The sequence below is a fragment of the Triticum aestivum genome, chromosome 1D, assembly GCF_018294505.1.
Source record: "Triticum aestivum cultivar Chinese Spring chromosome 1D, IWGSC CS RefSeq v2.1, whole genome shotgun sequence".
In the NCBI taxonomy this organism is placed as follows: domain Eukaryota; kingdom Viridiplantae; phylum Streptophyta; class Magnoliopsida; order Poales; family Poaceae; genus Triticum; species Triticum aestivum.
Window position 1 is genome coordinate 51,063,145 of NC_057796.1, and position 27,049 is coordinate 51,090,193.

The following is a 27,049-nucleotide window of genomic DNA, read 5'->3' on the forward strand; positions in this document are numbered from 1 at the left end:
ATAAAGCACTAGAACGAAAACTAATTGGACCATTGGAGGAGTCACATACCGAAGAACAATCCCCCAAAGCAGTTTTGTGAGTGGAGCTTTGAGCAAGGAGATCGAAAATCGCAGCAAGATGAGCTAGAACTCGTGCTTGAGCTGGTTGGTGATTTTTTTTGGGAGGAAGAAGGAGCGTGTGGTGGCTGGAATAAGTGGAGGGGAGCCACCATGGGCCCACGAGGCAGGGGCGCGCCCTGGACCCTCGTGGCCAGGTGCTTGCTCCCCCTGTTGTGTTCTCAGTGCCAGATATTCTCAAATATTCCAGAAAAAATCACATTTCAATTTTGGGGCATTTGGAGAATTTTTATTTTCGGTGTATTTTTTATTGCACGGGTAATTCAAAAAATAGACAGAAAATACTATTTTTGCTTTATTTCGACTAAATTACAGAAAGTAAAAGGAGGGTACAGAAGGTTGTGCTTTCTAGCTTCATCCATCTCATGCTCATCAAAAGGAATCCACTAACAAGGTTGATCAAGTCTTGTTAACAAACTCATTCCGAATAACATGGAACCGGAGAATTTTCGAATAGCACTAGGTTACCTCAACGGGGATATGCATGTCCCCAATAATAAGAATATCATATTTCTTCTTGACAGTAGGACGAGGAAATTCAAAACCTCCAAAAATAATCGATGGAATTTTTCCAATAGAATTGATACTGTGGACTTGAGGTTGTTTCCTCGGAAAGTGTACCGTATGCTCATTACCATTAACATGAAAAGTGACATTGCCTTTGTTGCAATCAATAAAAGCCCCTGCAGTATTCAAAAAGGGTCTTCCAAGAATAATAGACATACTATCGTCCTTGGGAATACCAAGAATAACAAAGTCCGTTAAAATAGTAACGTTTGCAACCACAACAGGCACATCCTCACAAATACCGACAGGTATAGTAGTTGATTTATCAGCCATTTGCAAAGATATTTCAGTAGGTGTCAACTTATTCAAATCAAGTCTACGATATAAAGAGAGAGGCATAACACTAACACCGGCTCCAAGATCACATAAAGCAGTTCTAACATAGTTTCTTTTAATGGAGCAAGGTATAGTTGGTACCCCTGGATCTCCAAGTTTCTTAGGTATTCCACCCTTAAAAGTATAATTAGCAAGCATGGTGGAAATTTTAGCTTCCTGTATCTTTCTCTTATTTGTAACAATATCCTTCATATACTTAGCATACGGATTCATTTTAAGCATATCAGTCAAACGCATACGCAAGAAGATAGGTCTAATCATTTCAGCAAAGCGCTCAAAATCCTCATAATCCTTTTTCTTGGATGGTTTAGGAGGAAAAGGCATGGGTTTCTAAACCCAAGGTTCTCTTTCTTTACCGTGCTTCCTAGCAACAAAGTCTCTCTTATCATAACGTTGATTCTTTGATTGTAGGTTATCAAGATCAACAGCAGGTTCAATCTCTACATCATTGTCATTACTAGATTGAGCATCAACATGAACATCATCATTAATATTACTACTAGGTTCATGTTCATTTCCAGATTGTGTTTCAGCATCAGAGATAGAAATATGATTGGGATTCTCAGTGTGTCTACAACAGGTTCACTAGAAGCATGCAAAGTCCTATCATTTTTCTTTTTCTTCTTCTTAGAAGGACTAGGTGCATCAACATTATTTCTTTGAGAATCCTGCTCAATTCTCTTAGGGTGGCCCTCAGGATACAAAGGTTCTTGAGTCACTTTACATCCTCTAGTTGCAACTCTAACAGCATAGTCATTATTCTTACTATTCAATTCATTGAGCAAATCATTCTGAGCTTTAAGTACTTGTTCTACTTGAGTGGTAACCATAGAAGCATGTTTACTAATGAGCTTAAGTTCACCTTTAACACTAGCCATATAATCACTCAAGTGTTCAAGCATATAAGCATTGTGTTTCAATTGTCTACCAACATAAGCATTGAAGTTTTCTTGTTTGACAATAAAATTATCAAATTCATCTAAGCATTGGCTAGCAGACTTATAACGAGGAATATCACCTTCATCAAATCTATAGAGAGAATTTACCTTTAATACCCGTGTCGGGTTATCAAGACCATGTATTTCTTCAACAAGAGGTAAATTCTTAACATCTTCAGCTTTAATACCTTTTTCTTTCATAGATTTCTTTGCCTCTTGCATATCTTCAGGACTGAGAAATAGAATACCCCTTTTCTTCGGAGTTGGCTTAGGAGTTGGTTCAGGAAGTGTCCAATTATTTTCATTAGTCAACATATTATTCAATAGAATTTCAGCTTGATCAACAGTTCTTCCCTGAAAACACAACCAGCACAACTATCCAGGTGGTCTCTGGAAGCATCAGTTAGTTCGTTATAAAAGATATCAAGTATTTCATTTTTCTTGAGAGGATGATCAGGCAAAGCATTAAGTAATTGGAGAAGCCTCCCGAAAGCTTGTGGGAGACTCTTCTTCAATTTGCACAAAATTATATATTTCCCTCAAAGCAGCTTGTTTCTTATGAGCGGGGAAATATTTAGCAGATAAGTAATAAATCATATCCTGGGGACTACGCACACAACCAGGATCAAGAGAATTAAACCATATCTTAGCATCACCCTTTAATGAGAACGGAAATAATTTAAGGATATAATAGTAGCGGATTTTCTCATCATTAGTGAACAGGGTGGCTATATCATTTAATTTAGTAAGTTGTGCCACAACAGTTTCAGATTCATAACCATAGAAAGGATCAGATTCAACCAAAGTAATTATATCAGGATCAACAGAGAATTCATAATCCTTATCAGTAACAAAGATAGGTGAAGTAGCATAAGCAGGATCATATTTCATTCTAGCATTCAGAGTTTTTTCTTTAAGCTTAGATAATAATTTCTTAAGATCACTCCTATCATTGCAAGCAAGAAAGTCTCTAGCAGTTTCTTCACCATAACATAACCCTCAGGCACAACAGGAAATTCATATCTAGGGGGAGAATCTTCATCATCACTTTCATCAATATTATCAGTTTCAATAATTTCATTCTCTCTAGCCCTAGCAAGTTGTTCATCAAGAAATTCACCAAGCGGCACAGTAGTATCAAGCATAGAAGTAGTTTCATCATAAGTATCATGCATAGAAGAAGTGGCATCATCAATAACATGCGACATATCAGAATTAATAGCAGAAGCAGGTTTAGGTGTCGCAAGTTTACTCAAAACAGAAGGTGAATCAAGTGCAGAGCTAGATGGCAGTTCCTTACCTCCCCTCGTAGTTGAGGGATAAATTTTGGTTTTCTCGTCTTTCAAGTTCCTCATAGTGACCAGCAGATATAAATCCCAAGTGACTCAAAGAATAGAGCTATGCTCCCCGGCAACGGCGCCAGAAAACAGTCTTGATAACCCACAAGTATAGGGGATAGCAACAGTTTTCGAGGGTAGAGTATTCAACCCAAATTTATTGATTCGACACAAGGGGAGCCAAAGAATATTCTCAAGTATTAGCAGTTGAGTTGTCAATTCAACCACACCTGGATAACTTAATATCTGCAGCAAAGTATTTAGTAGCAAAGTAGTATGGAAGTAACGGTAACGGTGGCAAAAGTAACAGTGATAGTTTTGTAGTGATTGTAACAATGGCAACGAAAAAGTAAATAAGCGAAGAACAATATGTGAAAAGCCCGTAGGCACTGGATCGGTGATGGAGAATTATGCCGGATGCGATTATTCATGCAACAGTTATAACATAGGGTGACACAGAACTAGCTCCAATTCATCAATGTAATGTAGGCATGTATTCCGAATATAGTCATACGTGCTTATGGAAAAGAACTTGCATGACATCTTTTGTCCTACCCTCCCGTGGCAGCGAGGTCCTAATGGAAACTATGGGATATTAAGGCCTCCTTTTAATAGAGTACCGGACCAAAGCATTAACACATAGTGAATACATGAACTCCTCAAACTACGGTCATCACCGGGAGTGGTCCCGATTATTGTCACTTCGGGGTTGCCGGATCATAACACATAGTAGGTGACTATAGACTTGCAAGATAGGATCAAGAACTCACATATATTCATGAAAACATAATAGGTTCAGATCTGAAATCATGGCACTCGGGCCCTAGTGACAAGCATTAAGCATAGCAAAGTCATAGCAACATCAATCTCAGAACATAGTGGATACTAGGGATCAAACCCTAACAAAACTAATTCGATTACATGATAAATCTCATCCAACCCATCACCGTCCAGCAAGCCTACGATGGAATTACTCACGCACGGCAGTGAGCATCATGAAATTGGTGATGGAGGATGGTTGATGATGATGATGGCGACGGATTCCCCTCTCCGGAGCCCCGAACGGACTCCAGACCAGCCCTCCCGAGAGAGATTAGGGCTTGGCGGTGGCTCCGTATCGTAAAACGCGATGAATCCTTCTCTCTTATTTTTTCTCCCCGAACACGAATATATAGAGTTGGAGTTGAGGTCGGTGGAGCTCCAGGGGGGCCACGAGGCAGGGGGCGTGCCCAGGGGGTAGGCGCGCCCCCCACCCTCGTGGACAGGGTGTGGGCCCCCGGCCTTGATTCTTTCGCTAGTATTTTTATTAATTCCAAAATAATTCTCCGTTGATTTTCAGGTCATTCCGAGAACTTTTATTTCTGCACAAAAATAACACCATGGCAATTCTGCTGAAAACAGCATCAGTCCGGGTTAGTTCCATTCAAATCATGCAAGTTAGAGTCCAAAACAAGGGCAAAAGTGTTTGGAAAAGTAGATACGATGGAGACGTATCAAACATCTACGCATAGACCTGGCTCGGATGCCACTGTTGGGGAACGCAGTATTTCAAAAAATTTACCTACGATCACGCAAGATCTATCTAGGAGATGCATAGCAACGAGCGTGGAGAGTGTGTCTACGTACCCTCGTAGACCGGAAGCGGAAGTGTTTAGTAACGCGGTTGATGTAGTCGAACGTCTTCGCGATCCAACCGATCCAAGTACCGAACGTGCGGCACCTCCGCGATCAGCACACGTTCAGCTCGATGTCGTCCCTCGAACTCTTGATCCAGTTGAGGCCGAGGGAGAGTTCTGTCAGCACGGCGACGTGGCGACGGTGATGATGAAGTTACCGGCGCAGGGCTTCGCCTAAGCACTACGATGATATGACCGAGGTGTGTAACTGTGGAGGGGGGCACCGCACACGGCTAAAAGATCAACTTCTGTGTCTTTGGGGTGCCCCCTCCCACGTATATAAAGGAGGGTGGAGGAGGAGGTCGGCCAAGGTGTGGCGCACCAAGGGGGGTCCTACTTGGACTCTCGGTCCAAGTAGGATTCGGTCCTGTTGGGGAACGCAGTAATTTCAAACAAATTCCTACGCACACGCAAGATCCATCTAGGTGATGCATAGCAACGAGAGGGGAGAGTGTTGTCCACGTACCCTCGAAGACCGAAAGCAGAAGCGTTATGACAACGCGGTTGATGCAGTCGTATGTCTTCACGATCCGACCGATCCTAGTACCGAAAGTACGGCACCTCCGCGATCTGCACACATTTGGCTCGGTGATGTCCCACGAACACTCGATCCAGCTGAGTATCGAGGAAGAGCTTTGTCAGTACGATGGCGTGATGACAGTGATGATGAAGTTACCGACGCAGGGCTTCGCCTAAGCACTACAACAATATAACCGAGGTGGAATCTGTGGAGGGGGGCACCGCACACGGCTAAGACAACTGTCAACTTGTGTGTCTATGGGGTGCCCCCTCCCCCGTATATAAAGGAGTGGAGGAGGGGGAGGGCCGGCCCTCTCATGGCGTGCCCCAAGGGGGGTCCTACTTAAACCGGGAGTAGGATTCCCCCCTTCCCAAGTTGGAGTAGGAGAGGAAGGAAGGAGGAGAGAGGGAGAAGGAAAGGGGGAGCCGCCCCCCTTCCCCAGTCCAATTCGGAACCAAGGGGGGGCGCACGGCCTGCCCTGGCCGCCCCTCTCTCTCCACTAAGGCCCATATGGCCCATTAGACTCACCGGGGGGGTTCCGGTAACCCCCGGTACTCCGGTAATTGCCTGAACTCAGCCAGAACCATTCCGAAGTCCAAACATAGTCGTCCCATATATCAATCTTTATGTCTCGACCATTTTCGAGACTCCTTGTCATGTCCGTGATCACATCCGGGACTCCGAACAACGTTCGGTACATCAAAACACATAAACTCATAATACTGGTCGTCACCGAACATTAAGCGTGCGGACCCTACGGGTTTGAGAACTATGTAGACATGACCGAGACTCATCTCCGGTCAATAACCAACAGCGGAACCTGGATGCTCATATTGGTTCCTACATATTCTACAAAGATCTTTATCGGTCAAACCGCATAACAACATACGTTGTTTCCTTTGTCATCGGTATGTTACTTGCCCGAGATTCGATCATCGGTATCTCAATACCTAGTTCAATCTCGTTACCGGCAAGTCTCTTTACTCGTTCCATAATGCATCATCCCGCAACTAACTCATTAGTCACATTGCTTGCAAGGCTTATAGTGATGTGCATTACCGAGAGGGCCCAGAGATACCTCTCCGAAACATGGAGTGACAAATCCTAATCTCGACCTATGCCAACCCAACAAACACCATCGGAGACACCTGTAGAGCATCTTTATAGTCACCCAGTTACGTTGTGACATTTGATAGCACACTAAGTGTTCCTCTGGTATTCGGGAGTTGCATAATCTCATAGTCATAGTAACATGTATAAGTCATGAAGAAAGCAATAGCAACAAACTAAGCGATCAAGTGCTAAGCTAACGGAATGGGTCAAGTCAATCACATCATTCTCTAATGATGTGATCCCGTTAATCAAATGACAACTCATGTCTATGGCTAGGAAACTTAACCATCTTTGATTCAACGAGCTAGTCAAGTAAAGGCATACTAGTGACACTCTGTTTGTCTATGTATTCACACATGTACTAAGTTTCTGGTTAATACAATTCTAGCATGAATAATAAACATTTATCATGATATAAGGAAATATAAATAACAACTTTATTATTGCCTCTAGGGCATATTTCCTTCAGCCCCCCCCCCTTCCTATTTCAAGAAGGAGAAGGGGGGAAAGAGAGGGAGGAGAAGAAGGAAAGGGGGGCCGCCCCCCAACCCTAGTCCAATTCGGATTGGGCTTGGGGGGGCGCCTCCACCTGGCCACCGCCTCCTCTCTTCCACTAGGGCCCATGAAGGCCCATTAACCCCCCGGGGGGGTTCCGGTAATACCCCGGTACTTCGAAAAATGCCCGAACCTATCCGAAACCATTCTGGTGTCCAAACATAACCTTCCAATATATCAATCTTTATGTCTCGACCATTTCGAGACTCCTCGTCATGTCCGTGATCTCATCCGGGACTCCGAACAAACTTTGGTACATCAAATCATATAACTCATAATACAAATCGTCATCTAACGTTAAGCGTGCGGACCCTACGGGTTCGAGAACTATGTAGACATGACCGAGACACATCTGCGGTCAATAACCAATAGCGGAACCTGGATGCTCATATTGGTTCTACATATTCTACGAAGATCTTTATCGGTCAATACCGCATAACAACATACGTTGTTCCCTTTGTCATCGGTATGTTACTTGCCCGAGATTCGATCGTAGGTATCATCATACCTAGTTCAATCTCATTACCGACAAGTCTCTTTACTCGTTCTGTAATGCATCATCCCGTGACTAACTCATTAGTCACATTGCTTGCAAGGCTCATAGTGATGTGCATTACCGAGAGGGCCTAGAGATACCTCTTCTATACACGGAGTGACAAATCCTAATCTCGATCTATGCCAACTCAACAAACACCATCGGAGACACCTGTAGAGCATCTTTATAGTCACCCAGTTACGTTGTGACGTTTGATAGCACACAAGGTGTTCCTCCGGTATACAGGAGTTGCATAATCTCATAGTCAGAGGAAACATGTATAAGTCATGATGAAAGCAATAGCAATAAAACTAAACGATCATTAATGCTAAGCTAACGGATGGGTCTTGTCCATCACATCATTCTCTAATGATGTGATCCCGTTCATCAAATGACAACACATGTCTATGGCTAGGAAACTTAACCATCTTTGATTAACGAGCTAGTCAAGTAGAGGCATACTAGGGACACTCTGTTTGTCTATGTATTCACACATGTACTAAGTTTCCGGTTAATACAATTGTAGAATGAATAATAAACATTTATCATGATATAAGGAAATATAAATAACAACTTTATTATTGCCTCTAGGGCATATTTCCTTCAGGCAGTGGGCAAGGGAGAGGGAAGCGGCGGAGCGGGCCGTGCGTCGTCGGCGCGGGATGCCGGCAGAGCCCAACGAGGAGGAGCGGCTCCTCGCCGAGGTCTACCGTCGGTCGCTCACGACGACGGAGACGGCCGCTTGCTGCTCTGGCGAAGAACGCAATGGCCCTCCGGCTAGCCATAGAGCAGTCAGAGCGGGAGGCGAAGGAGGCAGCGGCGGAGGCGGCTCGAGTCGCCAAGCTGAAGCAGCAGCAGGACAAGGCCGTCCGTTGGATGAAGGGGCTGGTAGTCTTGTCCTCCTCCTCCTCCGACTCCGACGGCAGCTCCACCTCCTCCGACGGCAGCTCCACCTCCTCCGACGACCAAGATCCTCCACCAGCCGCAGACGCCTACAGCTACGCCGGCGACCGAAAGGGGAAAGACCCGACGAGGAAGTGGTGAAGGAGCTCCTCTTATGTTTAGTTATCGCTTTTAGTAGTTGAACTTGTCCGGCGATGAACAACGGTGATCTTTTGGATAATGTAAAGTGGGGTGGTGCATTTCGTTGTGAGTTTGATGTCGATTACTTTGTCAGTTGTTTGATCACGTAGAGTAGTTCATCACGTTGCATGCGTAGTATGGATATAGGATGCCGGATATGAGATACGCGGATGTGGACAGAGAAATATGAGGCGAGCCCGATCAGTGCCCACGGATGCGCCCAGACGTTTGAGAGGTCGGATTTGCCTATCGCGGTTGTAGATGCTCTAACCGGACATATGCAACACCGGCTCCTACATCAGTTTGTGGGGACACATGCTGTGTCCAGTCTACTAGTACCACACTACCCGCGGTCCGGAAGTCCTCCTCCAACTCCATCTCCAGCCGCCGCTATATAAAAATCCGCGCCGGCGCCGCACCGGGGAAGCCCACCCTCGCCTTCTCCTCCTCCTCCTTCACCCAAACGGCAGAGGACCCCTGCCGTCTCAAGCCCCGCCTCTCCCTCTCCGTGGTTGGAGCGCCGCCTTGCTGTAAGCATCCCCTCCTTCTTACCCCGCACCAATTCGACCGGAGCCCGGCGATTCTGGTTGTGATTCGCTCGTGCTGGATCAAATCCGAGGCTAGGTTCGGCGGGTGCATTGCCTACTTGATCAACGTGCTTCCCCCGCGCTTGTTTCCCTGCCTGATTTGGTTCAGTTCGGTTCTATCCCCAATCCGACATAGGGTTCTTCGTGCGTTTTGATTTCGTTTTCTTATTAGTTACAGTATTTAACTATTTATTTATGCTGCATTTATTGCCTAGATTCTTGTTTACCCCGTGGTTGGCGGGGTAGATCAAACTAATGGGAAGCTAAGAGTACTAGTAACAAATTTAGTAGGCCTCCTATCCGGAGGTGAAAGATTAGTCTACGATTTCTGAATGTAGCACAACTTACTGAGGAAATGCACCCACTTCAACTGCTTAAGTGGCTTTCATATAACTGCCAGGATAAACTGATGTGTGTTTGTTTCTGTGAATATTTTGCAATTTTGGCAAGAAGTGGCTTGCATATCTTCCTTCTCTGTTACCTATCAATTAGTATCTTGTGTAACTGATCCAGTTTCATCTCCCATGCTCATTAGGGATTATTAACTTGTCATTCATCTAATTCAATTGATCTTTGCTTTTCTGCAGTTATGATGGGTTCTTCTTCATCTTGGTCTGTCCCGCCAGCCTCTGGGTCAGTCATGGGCTCTTTATCCTCATTCATTTTTGTCCACGCGCGACTTCTGGTGCAGCCATGGGCTCTTCTCCATCCTCGTTTTGTTTCAAAACAAGCTCTGGTGCAGCCATGGGCTCTTCTCCATCCTCGTTTTGTTTCACAAAACAAGCTCTGGTGCAGCCATGGGCTCCTCTTCGCATTTGTATAGCCCGACCTTTTGGCCACCCATGCGCCATTTTTCTCCACTGATTCTCTATTTTCATGATCTGCTACTTGGTTATCCCTAAGTAAATTTGATGGGTTCTTATGTTTGCCAAGTTCAATACAATAATAGATGTGAATTCTTTCCATTAGCAGCGTCTTCCCCTGTTTGACCGTGCATGTGTACAATTTCTGGGGATGCCATCAAGTAGAGCATCCGTGAGTAAGTTGAGGCATAGGTGAAACATTCATGGTATAACTAAGAACAACATTTTTCTTGAGTTCGTGACCTAATATATTTGTTAGCCAAATGCCATGCATAAATAGATTGTGCAAGTACTACAATTTCAGTAGTATAGTAGGATATGATGCGTTTAACTACTGACTACTGAAGCACCATTGCCATATATTTTTTGTTAATAGTTGGTTTTTATAGGGAATGCTCTTTACAAAATGTCGAACGTTACGAGATAACCAAGGCCTTAATGGAGTGCAAAATGGCAGAAAGAAGCTCAGTGAGCCAACACCTGGTCAAGCTAGTTCGTTACATGTGGAGGTTGGAAGCTTTGGGCTCTCCGATCCCCCCCTGGCTTTGTACTGATCTTATCCTTCTGTCTCTCCCGCCAAGCTTTAATGGCTTTATCATGAATTACATGATGTGCGAGATGGACAAGAGCGTGAATGAATTGCTCGTGATGCTCAAGAACGCGGAGTTTTGGATGCAGAAAGGCACCAATCATTTGACGAAGAAGACCACTAATTTCAAGAAGAAGGGCAAAGTTAAAAATGGCAAGGGCGTCATTAAGACCGACACCAAGCGAAAGCCTAAACGCGGTGCTACTAAAGAGACTCAGTGCTTCTTCTGCAAGGACAAGGGTCACTGGAAAAGGAATTGCAAAAAGTTTTTGGCAGAAAAGAAGAAGTCTGGAAAGTCCAGCACAAGTATGATATTCATACATGTTATAGTTGTTTTTTCTGTTGATCCTCAATGCAATTCTTGGGTATTTAATACTGGATCGATGCAGGGACTTCCGAGGACACGGGGACTGGTAAAGAATGAGGTGCAGTTCCGTGTCGAAACGGTGTTGAAGTTGCCGCTCAGGCCGTCGGCGTCATGCCCTACATCTACCTTTATAATTCATACTCCCTCCGTCCCGAAAACTTTGTTAAACTTTGTATTAAAGCTAGTATAAAGTTGAGACATATATTTTGGGACCGAGGGAGTACTATAACTTAGTAATTGTTATTTTGTTTCTGCGTTATGTAAAAACATTATATTAGGATCTTGTTTCTTACGTGACGGATATATCTGTATCTATATGTACTAATAATAATAAAGTAAGGTGTGATTCTCTGATTTTTTTAATCCATTCATCCATATTATTATTACTAGCAAACATGTTCGTGTGTTGCAACGGAAAAAAACACAGACTTCAGTCATAATAAGAACGCTTTCATAAATTCACCGGTCCACATTATCTAATTCAACATAGTGTCTCACCTTTGTTGTCCCTTATCGTCCTTTCCGCACTCATCGATCATGGATGTGGTGTCCAACTAATTGCAATGTGTGATGATCTCAACCACCGCATGACACATTTGTTAATGATCTCAACCACCGCATGACACATTTGTTAATAAACCGTGTCATCGCAGGCGAATGATACATCTAGTTCATACATATGAGCCGGCTCACCTTTAAACTGTGTATTTGTTCTTTTAATGTCTTGACATTCTTTTTAAAACACATAAATCCTATTTAAATCACATGGCATTTTTAAAGAGCTCGAATCTTATTCAAACTATGAATATATTTTTAAGCACAAAAACACTTTTTCTATCTCTTTTTTTTTTCTTTTGCGCAAACATCTTCCAAATTAGTGAACATTTTTTTGAAATCGTGAATACTTTTTCAAATTCATGATTTTTTTTTTGAAATCATGATTCCTGAATATTTGTATTGAAATCGTGAATAACGCTTGAGATTCATGAACATTTTCTAAAATCATGAAATGTTTTTAAAATTATCGAAGATTTTTTTTAATTCATGATTTGTTTTTACAAAAATTGGAATATTTTTCCTTTTTTCGAAGATTTTTAAAAATTTCCATGTACAGTATTTGAATTCTTATTGTTATTCAAATTGGTGAATATTTTTTGAATTTGCAAAATCACGAGCATTTTCTAAAATCCACAAACGTTTAATAAATTCTTGAACTTTTTTTTCAAAATAATTTTTTATAAAAATCCGAACTACTTTAAAATCCCAAATTATTTAAAGTATAAAAATTGAAATTGGAAAATAGAAAAGAAGAATACAAAATAGAAAAACAGGACGCCTGCACATGGGCCGGCCCAAAAGGTTCCCCACATATTGATCAAGTATTTTTGGCAAAATTCTGGTACAGCTGGGCCATAATTCCGGTACAGCTGGTCTATTTGCAAGCTTTCTTTTCTTTTCGAAGTTCCGGTACAGCTGGCTCATTAGATTACAGGCAAGGCCCAACAGAGTTTTTTCAATGCAAATTAATTTATTACAGAATTAGTACCATCTCGAGTATAGTAGACGAAATAAAAGTTGAGGTAAATCTTTCCCTAATTTCCTTATAATAATATAATAAACCAGCTATTGCTTCTGGTCGTACTACGTCGTTAGCAAGTTTTGCAACAAAGCCCTTCTATTGTTCAGAAAACAACCCGCAGTCTCTGTTTAAGTGAATACTAAAAAACGATTCGTTTTTGCACAAAACACCCTGTCGTATGGAGTATTCAGCCCGCGGTTCGCGTAGATTTGTAAAGAAAAAAAAACGACCACAGGAGGACCACGGGCTCGCCTCCTCCCCCTCTCACCCACGCCGCCGCCGCCACCACCCACGCCGCCGCCACCACCACCCACGCCGGCTGCTTCCGGCGACCTCCGATGCCGCGCAGCACGCCCCCGAGCTCCCCACGGTCCGCGCCTCCCTCCCCTCCGGCCAGATTCTCCGCTCCGGTCCTCTACCGCCCGCTCGCAACCCCACCCCCGTGGCTAGGGTTTCGGGCAGGGCATCGCCGGCGCGTCTCCGGCGGACCCAGGTTCGTGCCTCCTTCCTTCTTGGCCTCCCTTCAACTCTCTGTAACTGATGCATCTTGGCTGCTGATCGAGGTCGCTGCTGGCCTGCAACTCTCTGTATGTGTCTTGTGTTAGGTACAATTTCTATTTTTTTTCTTCTGTATGTGTTGAATTGAATCCTTAAACTGATGCATCTTACTACCTGTTTCATGTTTAGAACAGAAGATGAAGAAACAGTTTCATGTTTTGATGCCTTGAAGTGTTGGTTCATTGATTAACTATCTCACTTATGTTGTGGGAGGAGCAGATGAGCCAAACCATCGATTTTGTATTCTTCTGACCCGGGGTTTGCCTTCCATACCCCGATCAGTTCCGTCTTTCTGCGTCTGCGTAACATGTATCAGGTCACCAAATTGCTTTAGGGACGTTCCTGCTGGACGCAATCAGCAGCCAGCAGCAGGTCAATCAAGCCATGTGTTGGAAGCATCTTGGATTTGGTCTATGGCTAGCGTGTAGCATGGACGTTTTAATAATGCAGTGTGTCTGCAAACCAAGGCTACTTCTATGTTACTGTGTTAGGCCAGTTACATTGTAGTGTGAATTAGGTCTGACACTGCTAAATTGATGAACCAACTGGGATCTTATGAACTTCGGCATGTGATGTTTTTTGTTTCGAATGATTTCTATTTCGAATGGTCACCATATGATGTTATAATCATTTTTTTTCTGTTCATTCTCATCACGCCATTTGATTCACAACCTGCAGGAATTTTTTGTGAGTGTCATGGGGATATCTGCCTCGGAAAATCAGGTTGCTGAAATCACCAACGAAACTGATGGTAAGAAAGTAGACCCGAGCAAGACCGATATAACCCCCGGAATGCAGGGTGAGGAGGAACATAACAAACTCTCCGGGAAGGAAACTGCTCTATGATACAGACAACAAAGAAGAAGATGAAGAGGGTAACAGTAGAAGCCGGAACCTAACAATCACCGCTGCGAAGTATGAGGAGGTGTTTGAAGAAGCTCACCCCGCCATTCCCACCAAGCAGGTTGAAAACAAATGCCCCAAGCAATACACCAACTGATCGAGCTACACAAATTTTCCCACACAAGTCACAAGAGGCTGTGTACCTCTTCGGTACAGGCTACTGGTACCAGCCAGAACACCTCGAGATGGTTTGTGATGAGTTTCTGCTCTAGGAATGGCAGGGCGCTGCTGCTCGAGAGATAGGCGTTGATTGCTGCAATTTAGGGCTTGATTGAGCTGCTGCTAGAAAGAGAGAGAGAACAGAGAGGGAGAGACAGGGTTCCAATGCTTACTGATCTGGTTTTGGTGAGCAAAAAATGAGAAATAGGAGAGGAACAGAGAGAGCAGAGAGATAGAGAGCGCAGAGAGAGAGGCACACATCACTGAACCCTTTGGATTCTAATGCAAGGTTGAATATTTTTTGTGTGTTCTAACTCTCTGGGCCAATATGCAGTTTTTTGGCTTATCATTGTGCCTCAAGTTTCTGACATCGCGTGGCTGTACCACTGATTACGAGTCGAGGGACTAGTCGAGACTAGTCGACAGACTAGTCTACGAGTCGCAACTTGAGTGTCGACTGCAAATCTCGTGTAGACTACTTGGTCGAGTCGAGCAGTTGACAGACTAGTCGAGCTATTTGAGTCGAGCGACTCAAAATTTTGAGGGGATAAGTCACCCAGCCTGGCCGGAGCTCGTGCTTGGGCAGAGGCCATAGCCGTGACACGTAGGAGTGCGCGGCCCTGAGACAAGAGAGAAGGAAGAGAGATAGAGGAGAGGAGAGGAGGAGGCATGGCGGTGATCGGCGGCAGCGGCCGGAGGCGTGGGTTGCGCGCGCGTGCTCCCTTGTGTGATGATGCTGGCGGCTGCAATGGGATCGATCGGGAGCTAGGGTTCCAGTTACTGGGGGGGCTAAGTAGGCTGGCCACTTGGGCCCAAATGGGCCAGCTGGGGGGCTGCTGCGTGGCGCTGGGCTGGGCTTGGTGAGCGTCGCCTAGCACTTCTGGTGTTATTGCATACTGTACTGTTAGTATGTACTACATACACCGCTCAGAAAATATATATACTACATACTACTACTAGTTATTAATAATTGAGTACTACAGTACCATGTCGACTAGTCCAGCACTAGTCTAGACTAGTCACGATTAGTCTATGAGTCTCAACCTCGGAACGACTCGTCGACTTGTCGACTCGTAAACCTTGGGCTGTACACCGACGACTTTCGCCGATAATCCGTCTGCTCGTACTCGACCGTTCGCTGGAACTTTGTCTGACCTGAGGTACATACTACGGTGTCATCAATTGCATCTGTCATCAAAGACTACTTATTAATTTTGTATGTTCTTTAGTATATGCTCTTTAAGCTCTGAACAAGTCAATGCCTGAAATACCACATGTAGTCATTACAAGATGATCTTCGGGAAAGACAATAATTACAAGTAGCGATTAAAGGATATAAAGCTAGCTAAATTTTTATCTAGGAAGAACAGCTGCTGTATGACAGGAAAAATTTAAGAAAAGATAAACTAATATCATGGTGATGGCATTAATTGACTATTTTGTAAGTAGCAATCAAAGGTGATAAAGGTAGCAAATTTTTTATCTAGGAAGAACAGCTGTTGTGACAGAAATGAAAGCTAAATATACAAGTATATACTTGTTCGTGTCTATCAATTTAATTTCATGAGTATTTCAAATTCATTCTTCTTACTTCTTCAGATAATACGGTATATGCTACTTTTGTTCAGGTATATACTTCTTTTTACCACTTTTACTTTTTCTCAGCGGATTCATGCATGCTTCTCCTCATAGGTTTCCCTTAGTTCAGTACTTAATTTTTTTGGTGTATACTTTCTCCTCGTCAGAGTATACGTACAACAAGACAGAAAGAAACATATACTGTTGATCGATACTGAAATATCATATGGAAGATAGCCCTCTCTTCTATACCCCATTGTGAAAAGTAGTATACTATCAATTGAAAACACACCATATACTCCTTTCAGACAATGAGTATACACTGATCGTTATTGCCAGTATCATAGGTATATACTCTGAGAATAGTTGTATATATCCCATTTGAAAATATAAATATGTATATACTCCTTGCAAACTACTCATCATTTAAACGTTTTTACATAAGATTGTCCGTCTGGATACAATAACTAATTAGTATTTTAATAACTTAAATTGCATGGCTTGATCGTCTGCTTGAGTCTTCTCTTATGTATGAGTGCACCATGTGTGGGTTAATTTTTTTTGGGTCTTCTAATTCTCTGTGGTAATTTGCATCTATATTTGTGCTAATTGGCAAGGTGCATGAATAATGATTTATCTAAGTTTTTTGCTTAATGGAAAGGCCTTTTCAGTTAAAAAACCCCTACTGATTTGATCAACAGAACATGCGTCTGTTTTTAAATAGCTGAATTTCTACTTATTTAATTGACTATTGTGGTGTCAAGATCCAATAGCCTTGCTATTAGTTAATGCTCTATTTATATTTTCTTCCAACAAAACAAATGTATGTTTACAGCAAAAAAACTCGTCATTTCCAGCAAAAACAATGGCTCGCTGTCGCCAGGTCGCAGCAAAAGTTTTGGCCGGTCCCATAAGAAAATTAGTTCCAACAAAAAAAGATTGTTGTCGCGGTCACATGTACTATACTCTACGCCTCCTGAAGATGTGCATTAATGGTTGGCTGTTATAATACATATATGTAAGATTCCATGTTATACCAGCTTAGCAGAACTTCACGGAAATTTGCTAGAGGTGTTGCAACAGCCTTGATCAAATATTATTTTCATTATTCCTTCTTGGTTTGAGACAATAACAGTAGATAATCTTCATCGAAATTTGCTAGAGAAGTTCCAACAGCTTTGATCAAATATTATTTTTATTATTCCTTCTTGGTTTTAGACAATGAAGTAGAGAATCTAAATACTTCTACTTTATGTGTACTTGTAATAGAGCAACGCTTGGTGCAGCTAGCTGCAACAGGGACCAACTTGACTTGATGGGGATACAATCACCAAGAAAGAATCATACCTGAACTTACCTTTATGCATTGCACGAGCTACCAATATATTGTATCTTCCTGTATGATCCGTAACTCATAGACACATGAGTAGCGATGGATACTATTTGGTATGAACAACATCATCATCTTGCAATTCTAACATGTATTCATTAACTTATTTATCCACATAATAGTGATGCATCTTACGTTTCTGTCTATTGTATCTGAATCTAAAATGCAATTAACTCCTTAATTTGCCTTCAACAGGATTGAGCGATCTGGCATGTAAGCTTAGCTCGGTGGTTCAGATTATCACTGTTAGTCTTCTGCTCGTGGCAATTTTTTAGACCTCTTGAGTTATCTCAACGAATCTGGTGTGAAGCTATGAAGGGATTTTTCTTGAAAACAATACTGAAAGGATACCTTAACTTCATTTTATCCCCTAGATTAGTATACGTATATTAAGTCCCCATTTATTTTAGATGTATAGCTTGCATGACAGTTTTGTTTAAACAGATTTTTTGGGCATTTTGCAATTCTCACATATGTTGTTACCCATGCACTTACTTTTATCATTTCCAGTGTCAATGTTTACAAAATTGTTAAATCTTTTTTTATTGGAGTTCAGCCATGTTTTCCACCAAGGATTCAACTTGCAAGCATCTGAATCTTATGTTGTCCGATTCACTCTGCATGTTAATTCACAACTTGCAAGGTAATTTATATATTTAAATTAATCATTTTTCTACAATGACAGTGAACATGTCATTTCTAAGCACTGCCATGCACTTTTTATTTCATGTCGATAACAGGGGCGATGCTTTGCGAAATGTCTGAACGAGATAGATAGATAGATAGATAGATAGAGATAGAGTATGTGAGTGATGGAGCACGATGTGGTCTTGAGCCATTAGACTAGGGGGAGCTAATTTTTTTCTCCCGTTGCAACGCACGGGCATTTTTTGCTAGTGAACCAAAAAAACGAAGAAACGTACCTTACTTTATCTCTACCTGATAATAAAGTATGTAGGGTTTCTGCTTGTCCGTCGCACCGTTTTGCAAAAAAGCCCCTGTGTATTCATGAAATCAACCCGCAGTCTAGATTTAAGTCACACCGAATCGTTATTTTACAGTTTTTTGAAAACCCCCTTGACTTTTTAGGTATTCCATCCGCGGATTATATTTAAGTCAAACAAATGCTTTTCTAAGCCATCCATATCTTTTAAACCGTAACTTCAATTTAAACATGTTATATATGAAATTTGATTAGAAAAATATATAGAATATGAAAATAAGATTATTTTAACCTCTTAAGTATTTATAAATATTATTTTGGAAGATATTTAAGTCAAACAAATGGTTTTCTAAATTATACATATCTTTTAAACCGCAACTCTGATTTTAACATGTTATATATGAAATTTGATTAGAAAAATGTGTGAAATCCGAATATGATGTTAATTTTACCTGTTAAATATTTTTTAGATATTGTTTTGGAAGCAAACTTATAACTATAGTGCACAATTCATTTTTCTTTCGTACAGACGGCGATCCGGGTTGCAAATAAGCACCCACTATAGTCATGTAGGGAAAAGAAAACATCAAGAACTACACATGCATAACTCTGAATACATCGCAAGGGAAAACAACAGATTTCTCATCGCGAGTGCGAGAGAGGGGGGGGGGGAGAGGGAGGAGAGAGAGACGTCTTAGGATTAACCACATTCAAACACGTTTTGGTTTGTGTGAACACTAAGGCAATCGCCGACGAGGGTGAGAAGAAGGATAAGCGGCAACACAAATATGATGCATCGCTAAAATAAAGGAGATGGACCTATTGTGGTCTTGAGTGATGGTTGTTCGGTTAAGAATGTGTGTTGTGTTTTTTCTCCCGTTGCAACGCACGGGCTCTTTTGCGTTCGTTGCTCCAATTTGCAAAAAAGCCCTTGCGTTTTCATGAAATCAACCTGTAGTCCAGATTTAAGTCGCACCGAACCGTTATTTTACAGTTTTTCTAAAAAACCCCTGACTTTTTAGGTATTTCATCCGCGGATCATATTTAAGTCAAATAAATGCTTTTCTAAACCATCCATATCTTTTAAACCGTGTTATATATGAAATTTGATTAGAAAAATATGTAGAATATGAATATAGGATTATTTTAACTTATTAAGTATTTATAAATATTATTTTGGAAGATATTTAATTCAAACAAATGGTTTTCTAAATTATACGTATCTTTTAAACTGTAACTCTGATTTTAATATGTTATATATGAAATTTGATTAGAAAAATGTGTGAAATCTGTATATGATGTTAATTTTACCTGTTAAATATTTTTTAAATATTGTTTTGGAAGCAAACTTATAACTATAGCGCACGATCCATTTTTCCTTTCATACAGGCGGCGATCCGGATTGCAAATAAACACCCACTATAATCATATAGGGAAAAGAAAACATCGAGAACTACACATGCATACCTCTGAATACGTCGCAGGGGAAAACAACAGATTTCTCATCGCGAGTGTGAGAGAAAGCGAGAGAGAGGGAGAGGGAGAGAGAGAGACGTCTTAGGATTAACCACATTCTAACACGTTTTGATTTGTGTGAACACTAAGGCCACCGCCGGCGAGGGTGAGAAGAAGGATAAGCGGCAACACAAATATGATGCGTCGCTAAAATAAAGGAGATGGACCTATCGTGGTCTTTGAGTGATGGTTGTTCGGTTAGGAGTGTGCGTTGTGTTTTTTCTCCCGTTGCAACGCACGGTCTCTTTTGCTAGTTATTATTAAAAAAGATACAGATAGATACAGAATGGATTTGAATTTTTAAGATCTTGTATTATCCAAAGTGGTACTACCTCCGTCCGAAAATACTTGTCATCAAAATGAATAAAAGGGATGTATCTAGATGTATATTAGTTTTAGATACATACCTTTTTATCCATTTTGATGACAAGTATTTTCGAACGGAGGGAGTACGTTTTTTTTGTCTGTCACCCTCGCTGGCGCCCAGCGTACAAAAATAAATTATCTAGGCTGTGATTTGAACACAGGCCAAACTTATTTAAGCATAGCACACTAGCCATCATCACCCATCTCTTCTATATCTATACCTAATAATAAATGGGCTATTTTTCCGGTGGTAAATCACGAAAATTATCCTCAAAGTTGCAAAACATCACCCATCAATGGCACCTATAAGTGATAAGAAAACGTTTTACATAGGGGAATGCCCCCACCTGAGCCGGTCCATGTAGTAGGGACCTTAAAAAATGTTCGAAATGTCTGGAACTTCAAAAATTTAAAAATTGGGACTTCAAAAATGTCTAAAAAATATTTTGTAAAAGAATGTTTGCTTATTAAAAAATGTTCGAAATTTTGAAAATAATTTTTCTGGAAATCAAAAAATGTTCAAGATTTTCCCAAAAGTTCATGTATTAAAGAATTTTAGTAAAATTAAACAAAATTTCGTCAATTCATAAAATATTCATAAATGGAAAAATATTTTAAAATTCAAAAACTATTCATAACTTACAAAATAGTTTACGCATTCACAAAATGTACGCTGATTAAAAAATGATGATGTATTTCAAAAAATATTCGTTAAAGCAAAATAATGTTCGTGAATGTCAAAAATTGTTCCATCAATCTTAGAGAAAATGTTCGTCAATTTTAGATATATTTAAGGTTTCAAGAAAATTGTTTAAAAATGTTCAGAATTTTTTAAAGCATATTTGTAAAAAGTATAAAATGTTCACGAATTCATTTGAGAAAATGTTTGAAAATTTAGAAGTGTTCACAAATTTGAAAAATGCTCATGATTTCGAATATGTTCACAAGTTAAAAAATGTTCATGATTTCAAAAATTGTTCATGAGAGTGATAATGTATTTCGGTGATGTAGCAAAATGTGATCATGGCCATTAGAGATTATGATTTTTTTCTCATTGCAACACACAAACCCTTTTGCTAGTATGTGTAAAAGTAAGGATAGACTAAATATATACACGATGTCTGGATAGATGGAGCCGTACGTGTTGCACCTACCGGGCCAAAAATTATTCCCAAATTCTTTAAAGTGTGTGTGCGCGTTAGATGCATCAAAATTCGAAGCGCATGTGGCTCCAGCCGACGCATACGCCGGTCACCTAGTAATGTGGGCACGTGGTGCGAAAACCAAGCTCCAAGCTATTTTGCTGAATTCGTGGGGGAACTATTTTCATTTAAAAAAAATTCAAAAAAACATAACTTTGAACCATATATCGAATTAAATTTTGGTTTCACTGTAGAAATCCTTGTGACGCGCTCTTTAAAACTAGATTCTGAGTAAATACATTTCAACAAAAAATTTCTCGTTGCCTTCTTTTTTCCCAAATGGTGCAACTTTCATTCTTCGGAATGCAATCTTTTTCGAACCAACTTCAGTACTACTTTGAGGATAAAAACATACTCGTTGATATGTTACCTCACCCACCGCTACGGGAGTTGCACGCTTTCGTCACCATAGTCGCTCGCGCACCATTGCGGAGGTACATGTTCTCATCGGCATAGTTGCTTACGCATGGTCTATGGGGTTGCACACTCTCGTTGGGTAGCTCACACACGCTGTCGGGTGGTAGGTGCGACATATCCCAACGGATGGCTTATCATAGTGGGTGCCAGTAAGACGTCGCTGGTGTCTGGAAACGGGATGAGGCGAAGACATGCACGCCGGCGAATCTTACCCAGGTTCGGGGCTCTCCGAGGAGATAACACCCCTAGTCCTGCTCTGCGGGGTCTCCGCATGATTACTAGATCAGAAAGAGTAGCTACAAATGCTCCTAGAGCTGCTCGGTTTAAGGGAGAAGAAGAGCAAGGCTAGCTCTTGCTTCCCTCTCTCTATGGTGTGTGTGTAATGCTAAGAAGCCAACCCTTTGCATGGGTGCCCCGGGGGGTTTATATAGGCCTACCCCCGGGGGTACAAGTGTAATCCGGCTGGGCGCGGGTCCCAGCCGTCAGTGTCTACGCTCGCCGGCTTCTCCGCCGGCCGCTGGGGCCTGCCGACTGGTAGGTCCCGCCGGCTGCCGGCCTCTCGGTCGACAGGCCGGCCCCACCGCCTAGGGTCTTGTCGGCGGCTGCTTACTTTAGCCTCGTCCCTGATGACGAGGGCTTCGTCGAGGTAAGCGTGGCTACAGTGTGCCGCCTCGAGGGCTCTCACTGTAGCCTTACCTCGTCTTGTCTCCTTAATGTGGCACATGCTTCGAGGGAGGGGGTAGCCGGCTTCTGGGGGCCGGCTACGCCCTTGGCCGACTGGGGGAGGCCGGGCCGCCTTCGCGCCTCTCTCTGGCTAAAGGGGTCCGCCGCTCGTGGGCCGTACTGGCGTCTGTCGTGGGTGACGTTGAGGCCAGCATGGCTACAGTGCTGAGCCGGACGGGAGACGGCCGTCCCGTACGGCGTCCTGTGGCCATGCCTGCCTCGGGCTTCGGGGGTAGTGGGCCGCACTGTGGCCACACCCCGTCTTGTCACCGTTACGTGGGTGTAGTTTTGGTGGGTGCGGTCTTGGCCGGCTTCTTGGAGTCGGCGCTCTTCGTGGCCGACTCTGGGGAGTCGGCGTTCTTTATGGCCGGCTCTGGGGAGTCGGCCATCCCGTGGTTATCTTGGGGGGAGGTTGCTGAGGCTGGGTCGCCTTCTGAGAGTCGGCTTCAGAAGTAGCCGGCCCGGGAAGGCGGCCCAATGCTTGAAATGCTTGAAGGCCCAAAGGCCTGATAATTTTTTGGAAGAGCCAGGGGCAGTCGGTTAGGCTACCCGTGGCCATTTACTCCGACAGTAGTCCCCGAAGCTGATTGGGCTTCGAGGTTGGGTAGGAGTTGAGAAGCTCGATCAGTTTCCTATCTTGACAAGCCGGCAGCTGGGAGCCGGCTTTGGTTAGGCGCGCCGTCTTGGCCAAAAATTTTGGAGTCGGAGGGCGGGAGCTCGCCAGCGCATGCACCGGGCCGCGGGCCGGCCACTTGCCGCCTGCGAACCACGTGGCTCTCTTGGCTAAAAAGCCTGCCAGCCCACGCGCGCGACGGGACGTCGCCGCAGGGCGGGGGCCCGCCACGCCCACGCCCGGGCCCAGGCGTGGATCCTCTGTAGCCCGAAACCGCCCGCACGTCTCCCTGCGGCGGTTTCGGCACGCCTTTAGGGCGTAATAATCGCGAGGCGTGGGGGGAGTGGGTGCAGTTAATCCCACGTCTCACCCCACGTCCGGCCTCCCCGGCTTCACCTCGCGAAGCTATAAGTAGGGGGAGAGGGAGAGCGGCAGGCTCTCGCACGCTCCTCCTCCTTCCACCATCTTCTTCCTCCTGCTGTTTCTTGCAACAGTGCCTCGCCGCCGCGCTCTTCCACCACTCGTTCCTCTGCCGCCGCGCTCGTTTTCGCCATGCCTCCCGCCACGGAGCAGTACGACGGGGATTGGGACGGCTCCAACGTCCACGAGGATCACGTCGAATTCCTCCGCAAGACGCGACGGCTGCCCAGCGCGGACAAGGTGGAGGTCCGTCTCACTCCGGGGAAGGAGATTACGCCGGAGCCGCGGGAGGGCGAGCGGGTGGTCTTCCGCTCGCATTTCTTGCGCGGCATCGGCCTGCCCGTGAGCGCCTTCTTCCGCTCTTGGCTCGAGTTCTACCAGCTCCAGCCACACCACCTCACCCCGAACGCGGTGGTGCTGCTGTCTGCCTTCGTCACCTTGTGCGAAGGCTACCTCGGCGTCCTCCCTACCCTCGAGCTCTGGGGGGAGTTCTTCCAGTCCAAGCTGGGCACACGCATGCAGGGCGTGCCGGCTCAGACTGGCGCCTTCATCGCGATGCGGAGGGTGGCTGCCGACAACCCCTTCCCCATCATCACGTTGATCCAGTCGGTGAATCTATGGCAAAAGCCATACTTCTACGTGAAGAACGTCGCCCCGCAGGGCGACTACGTCAATCTGCCGGCTTACGTAGCCGGCCCACCGGCGGGCAGGCGGCCCCAGTGGTCCTACCGGGCCGTGACGCTGACGCCGGCTGGAACCGCAGCCGTCTCCCGAGTGCGAGCGATGACCCAGTCGGAGGGCTTGGGGTCCGACCTGCTGGCCGCCTTCGTCACGCGCCGGGTACTCCCGCTCCAGAGCCGCCCTCATCTGATCTGTCAGATGAGTGGCCAGCTCGATCCGAGCCGGATGTGTACCAAGGACATGCCGCACGACGAGGTGGCCTATATGGTGAACTACCTTGCGAACTGCAAACTCTCCGAAGAGTGGCAGTTCGGCAAGGAGCCATATTGCCGAGCCAATCCGCCGCCTACGGTATGTTCTCCTTGTCTCTTCTTCTTCTCTCAGTTTTGTTGCCGAGTTCCTTTTGGCCGATTCTGACTAGTCGGCTTGTTTTCGACAGAGCCCTCTTCTTCGGCCTGCAGGCGGGTCGGACGCGGAGCGCCGATTCGCCCCCGACCGGACGGAGCACGATCTGGAGGAACCCGACTTGGGGGCGGCCGCTATGGACGACAACACCGAGCCGGGTGGTGGCCAAGCCGACGGCGAAGCAGGCGGCTCCGGGCATGGAGTCGGCTTCGACGACTGGCCGGACGACGACGAGGCCAAAGTCGTCCCGCGCCGTCAGCCGGCGTCTGGCCGCGGCGTGGGTTCCTCCGCTGCACCGCCTGCTCGGGGCGGCGGGCAAAAGCGTCGTGCCGCGCAGGGTTTGTTCGGCAGTCGGACGAAGAAGCCCAGGGGCGGGGCGGCAGCGACCAGGCGGGAGGAGGCGGCCGCGAAGGCGGCTCGCTTCCGCAAGACGGTGAAGCAACCGCAGACGGTGTCGGTGTAAGTTCAAACTCCTTCGTGTACTCTTTTTTCTTTTCTCTGGTGGTTCCTGAATCCTTGTCTTTTTCTCCAAACAACCAGAGCTCCGTTGTCGCTCGAGCGGGCGGCCGCCGCCTCCGTCGTTGAGTCGCCAAGGGGATCTGGGAGCACCACTCGCCGCGTGGACCCCCGTGCCGACCTTCAGGCGGCGACGGAGCGGAACGCGCGGGAGGTGCGGGAGGAGCGGGAGGCGCGGAAGGCGGCCGCCGCCCAGGCGGCACAGGAGGAGGAGGCGGCGAAGGCGCGCGCCGACGCCGCAGCCAAGGCCCAAGCGGAGGCTGCAGCTGCGGCGATGGCGGAGGGGGCCTTGTTGGTCACCCCACTGCGCGTCGCAGCGCCCGGGGCCCCGGAGCCCTCGCCAGAAGAGGCCGGCGGCGACCAGCCGGGGCTGGAGAGGGATGACGACGTCGTCATCCTAGAGAGGGCGCCGGTGCCGACTCCACCGACTGGGGCGGCTCAAGGCGGCCGGCCTGATCTGCCGCCTGCGCAATCGGCGGGGGGCGAGCCGGCCGCGAGGATTGAGCTGGCGGTCCGGATGCCGCCGAGCCGGCGCGCGGGGAAGGCTGCGTCAGAGCCACAGAAGGCGGCGTCGGAGCCGCAGCCGGCCGCGGGCTCCAGCTCGTCGGCCCAGGATGTGGAGGTGGCCAGCGCCACCTCAGGGTGGACGCCGGGCGGAGGGACGGCCGTGATGAACGTGGCCGCGCAGGACGTCCGGACCCGGCTCCAAGCCCAGGGTACGGCGCTGAGGCAATACACCGACGAATTCCTTGCGACGCGGGCGGCCATCCGGGTTAGGCTTCTTATCTTGCTTGTTCTTGATCTTGGTTTCTTCCGTGGGGGCGCGTCAGCGCACCCACTGGGTGTAGTCCCCGAGTTCCGAGTCGGCTGCTGAGCAGGCGGCTTGGAACTTCTTAGTGGATTTGGCTTTGCTATTCTTGTTATTACTTCGATCTTCTGCCTATCTTGCAGGACTACCACAATCTTCGTGCGGCCGCCTTCAACTCCCAGGCTCGGGAGCTGACCCAGAAGACCGCCGACCTAACTGAGAGCCGGGGTAAGTGCTTTGTTCTTTATCTCACGTGGGGGCGCGTCAACGCACCCACTGGGTGTAGTCCCCGAGATTCGGGCCGACTGCTGAGCAGTCGGGTCGGATCTTCCTTGACGACTTTCTCTTATTGTTTCTTCTTTTTCTGCCGTCTCTGCAGCGGCCAACGCCGGTCCGAGGGCACAGCTGGGAGAGTCTCAGACTGCCCTTCGTGCCAAGGAGGCCGAGCTTGCCGCCTGTGTGCAGGAACGCGACCGCCTGGCCAAGAAGTTGGCCGACCAGGAAGAGGGCCACAAGGCGGCTCTGAAGGCGATGCAGGACTGCGAAGCCGCCCTCCAGGCCGAGTACGAGACAGAAGCGGCTGGCTGGGCTGAAGCAAGGCAGACTCTGATCACTGGCTATGGTCAGATCGAAGATCTGGTTGACGGTAAGCCGCCTACTTCTTCGTCCTTTCTTGCCGTCTGCCGCTTTTGGCTCGTTTTCTGACTTGGTGTTTTCTCTTCTTTCTCTTTCTTTCTTGCATAGAGTACTTCCCTGGCTACTCTACCGCCGCCAACCAAATCATCGAGGCCCGCCGCCAAGCGCGAAGGCAGACTGGCTTCGAGATTGCACCAAGCGCTGGCCGTTCGCTGGAGGAGCAGCTCTTGGTGATCCAGGCCCGTCTCCAGCCGGCTCACCGACTGCTCCGCCGGCTTCAGCGTGCCGGGGTGCAAGTATTGGCCGCCCTCTGGCCCGGCGTAGTGGTTCCCCGCACCCCCAGTCGGACTGCCGACTGGCTGGAGGTGGCGGTCGGTCGCTTCGAAGCCTGGAAGGCCTCGGCAGCTCGGTCCGGCGCCAGGCGGGCGCTGGAGTTCGTCAAGGCCTGGTACCC

General features: G+C 45.8%; 1 protein-coding gene and 1 long non-coding RNA gene across 2 annotated transcripts; both read left to right on the forward strand.

Moving 5' to 3' along the window:
- Nucleotides 1-8,459: 8,459 nt before the first annotated feature.
- On the forward strand, nucleotides 8,460-11,537 carry LOC123157714 (uncharacterized). Its single transcript, XM_044575950.1, has 5 exons — nucleotides 8,460-8,731; nucleotides 9,039-9,307; nucleotides 9,952-9,997; nucleotides 10,617-11,122; nucleotides 11,206-11,537. The coding sequence occupies exons 1-5, from the start codon at nucleotides 8,460-8,462 to the stop codon at nucleotides 11,238-11,240; spliced, it is 1,128 nt and encodes a 375-aa protein (XP_044431885.1). The 3' UTR covers nucleotides 11,241-11,537.
- A 1,434-nt stretch (nucleotides 11,538-12,971) lies between these two features.
- On the forward strand, nucleotides 12,972-17,965 carry LOC123180215 (uncharacterized). The gene is made up of 2 exons (XR_006490773.1): nucleotides 12,972-13,255; nucleotides 13,999-17,965. It is a non-coding gene; the product is annotated as an uncharacterized lncRNA (long non-coding RNA).
- The last annotated feature ends 9,084 nt before the right edge of the window (nucleotides 17,966-27,049 follow it).

Coding starts and splice junctions, on each gene's coding strand:
- LOC123157714 (XM_044575950.1), top strand. CDS start 8,460: ATGGCCCTCCGGCTAGCCATAGAGCAGTCAGAGCGGGAGGCGAAGGAG. Junction 9,308..9,951: donor GGTTGGAGCGCCGCCTTGCT/GTAAGCATCCCC, acceptor GCTTTTCTGCAG/TTATGATGGGTTCTTCTTCA. Junction 11,123..11,205: donor GTCTGGAAAGTCCAGCACAA/GTATGATATTCA, acceptor GGATCGATGCAG/GGACTTCCGAGGACACGGGG.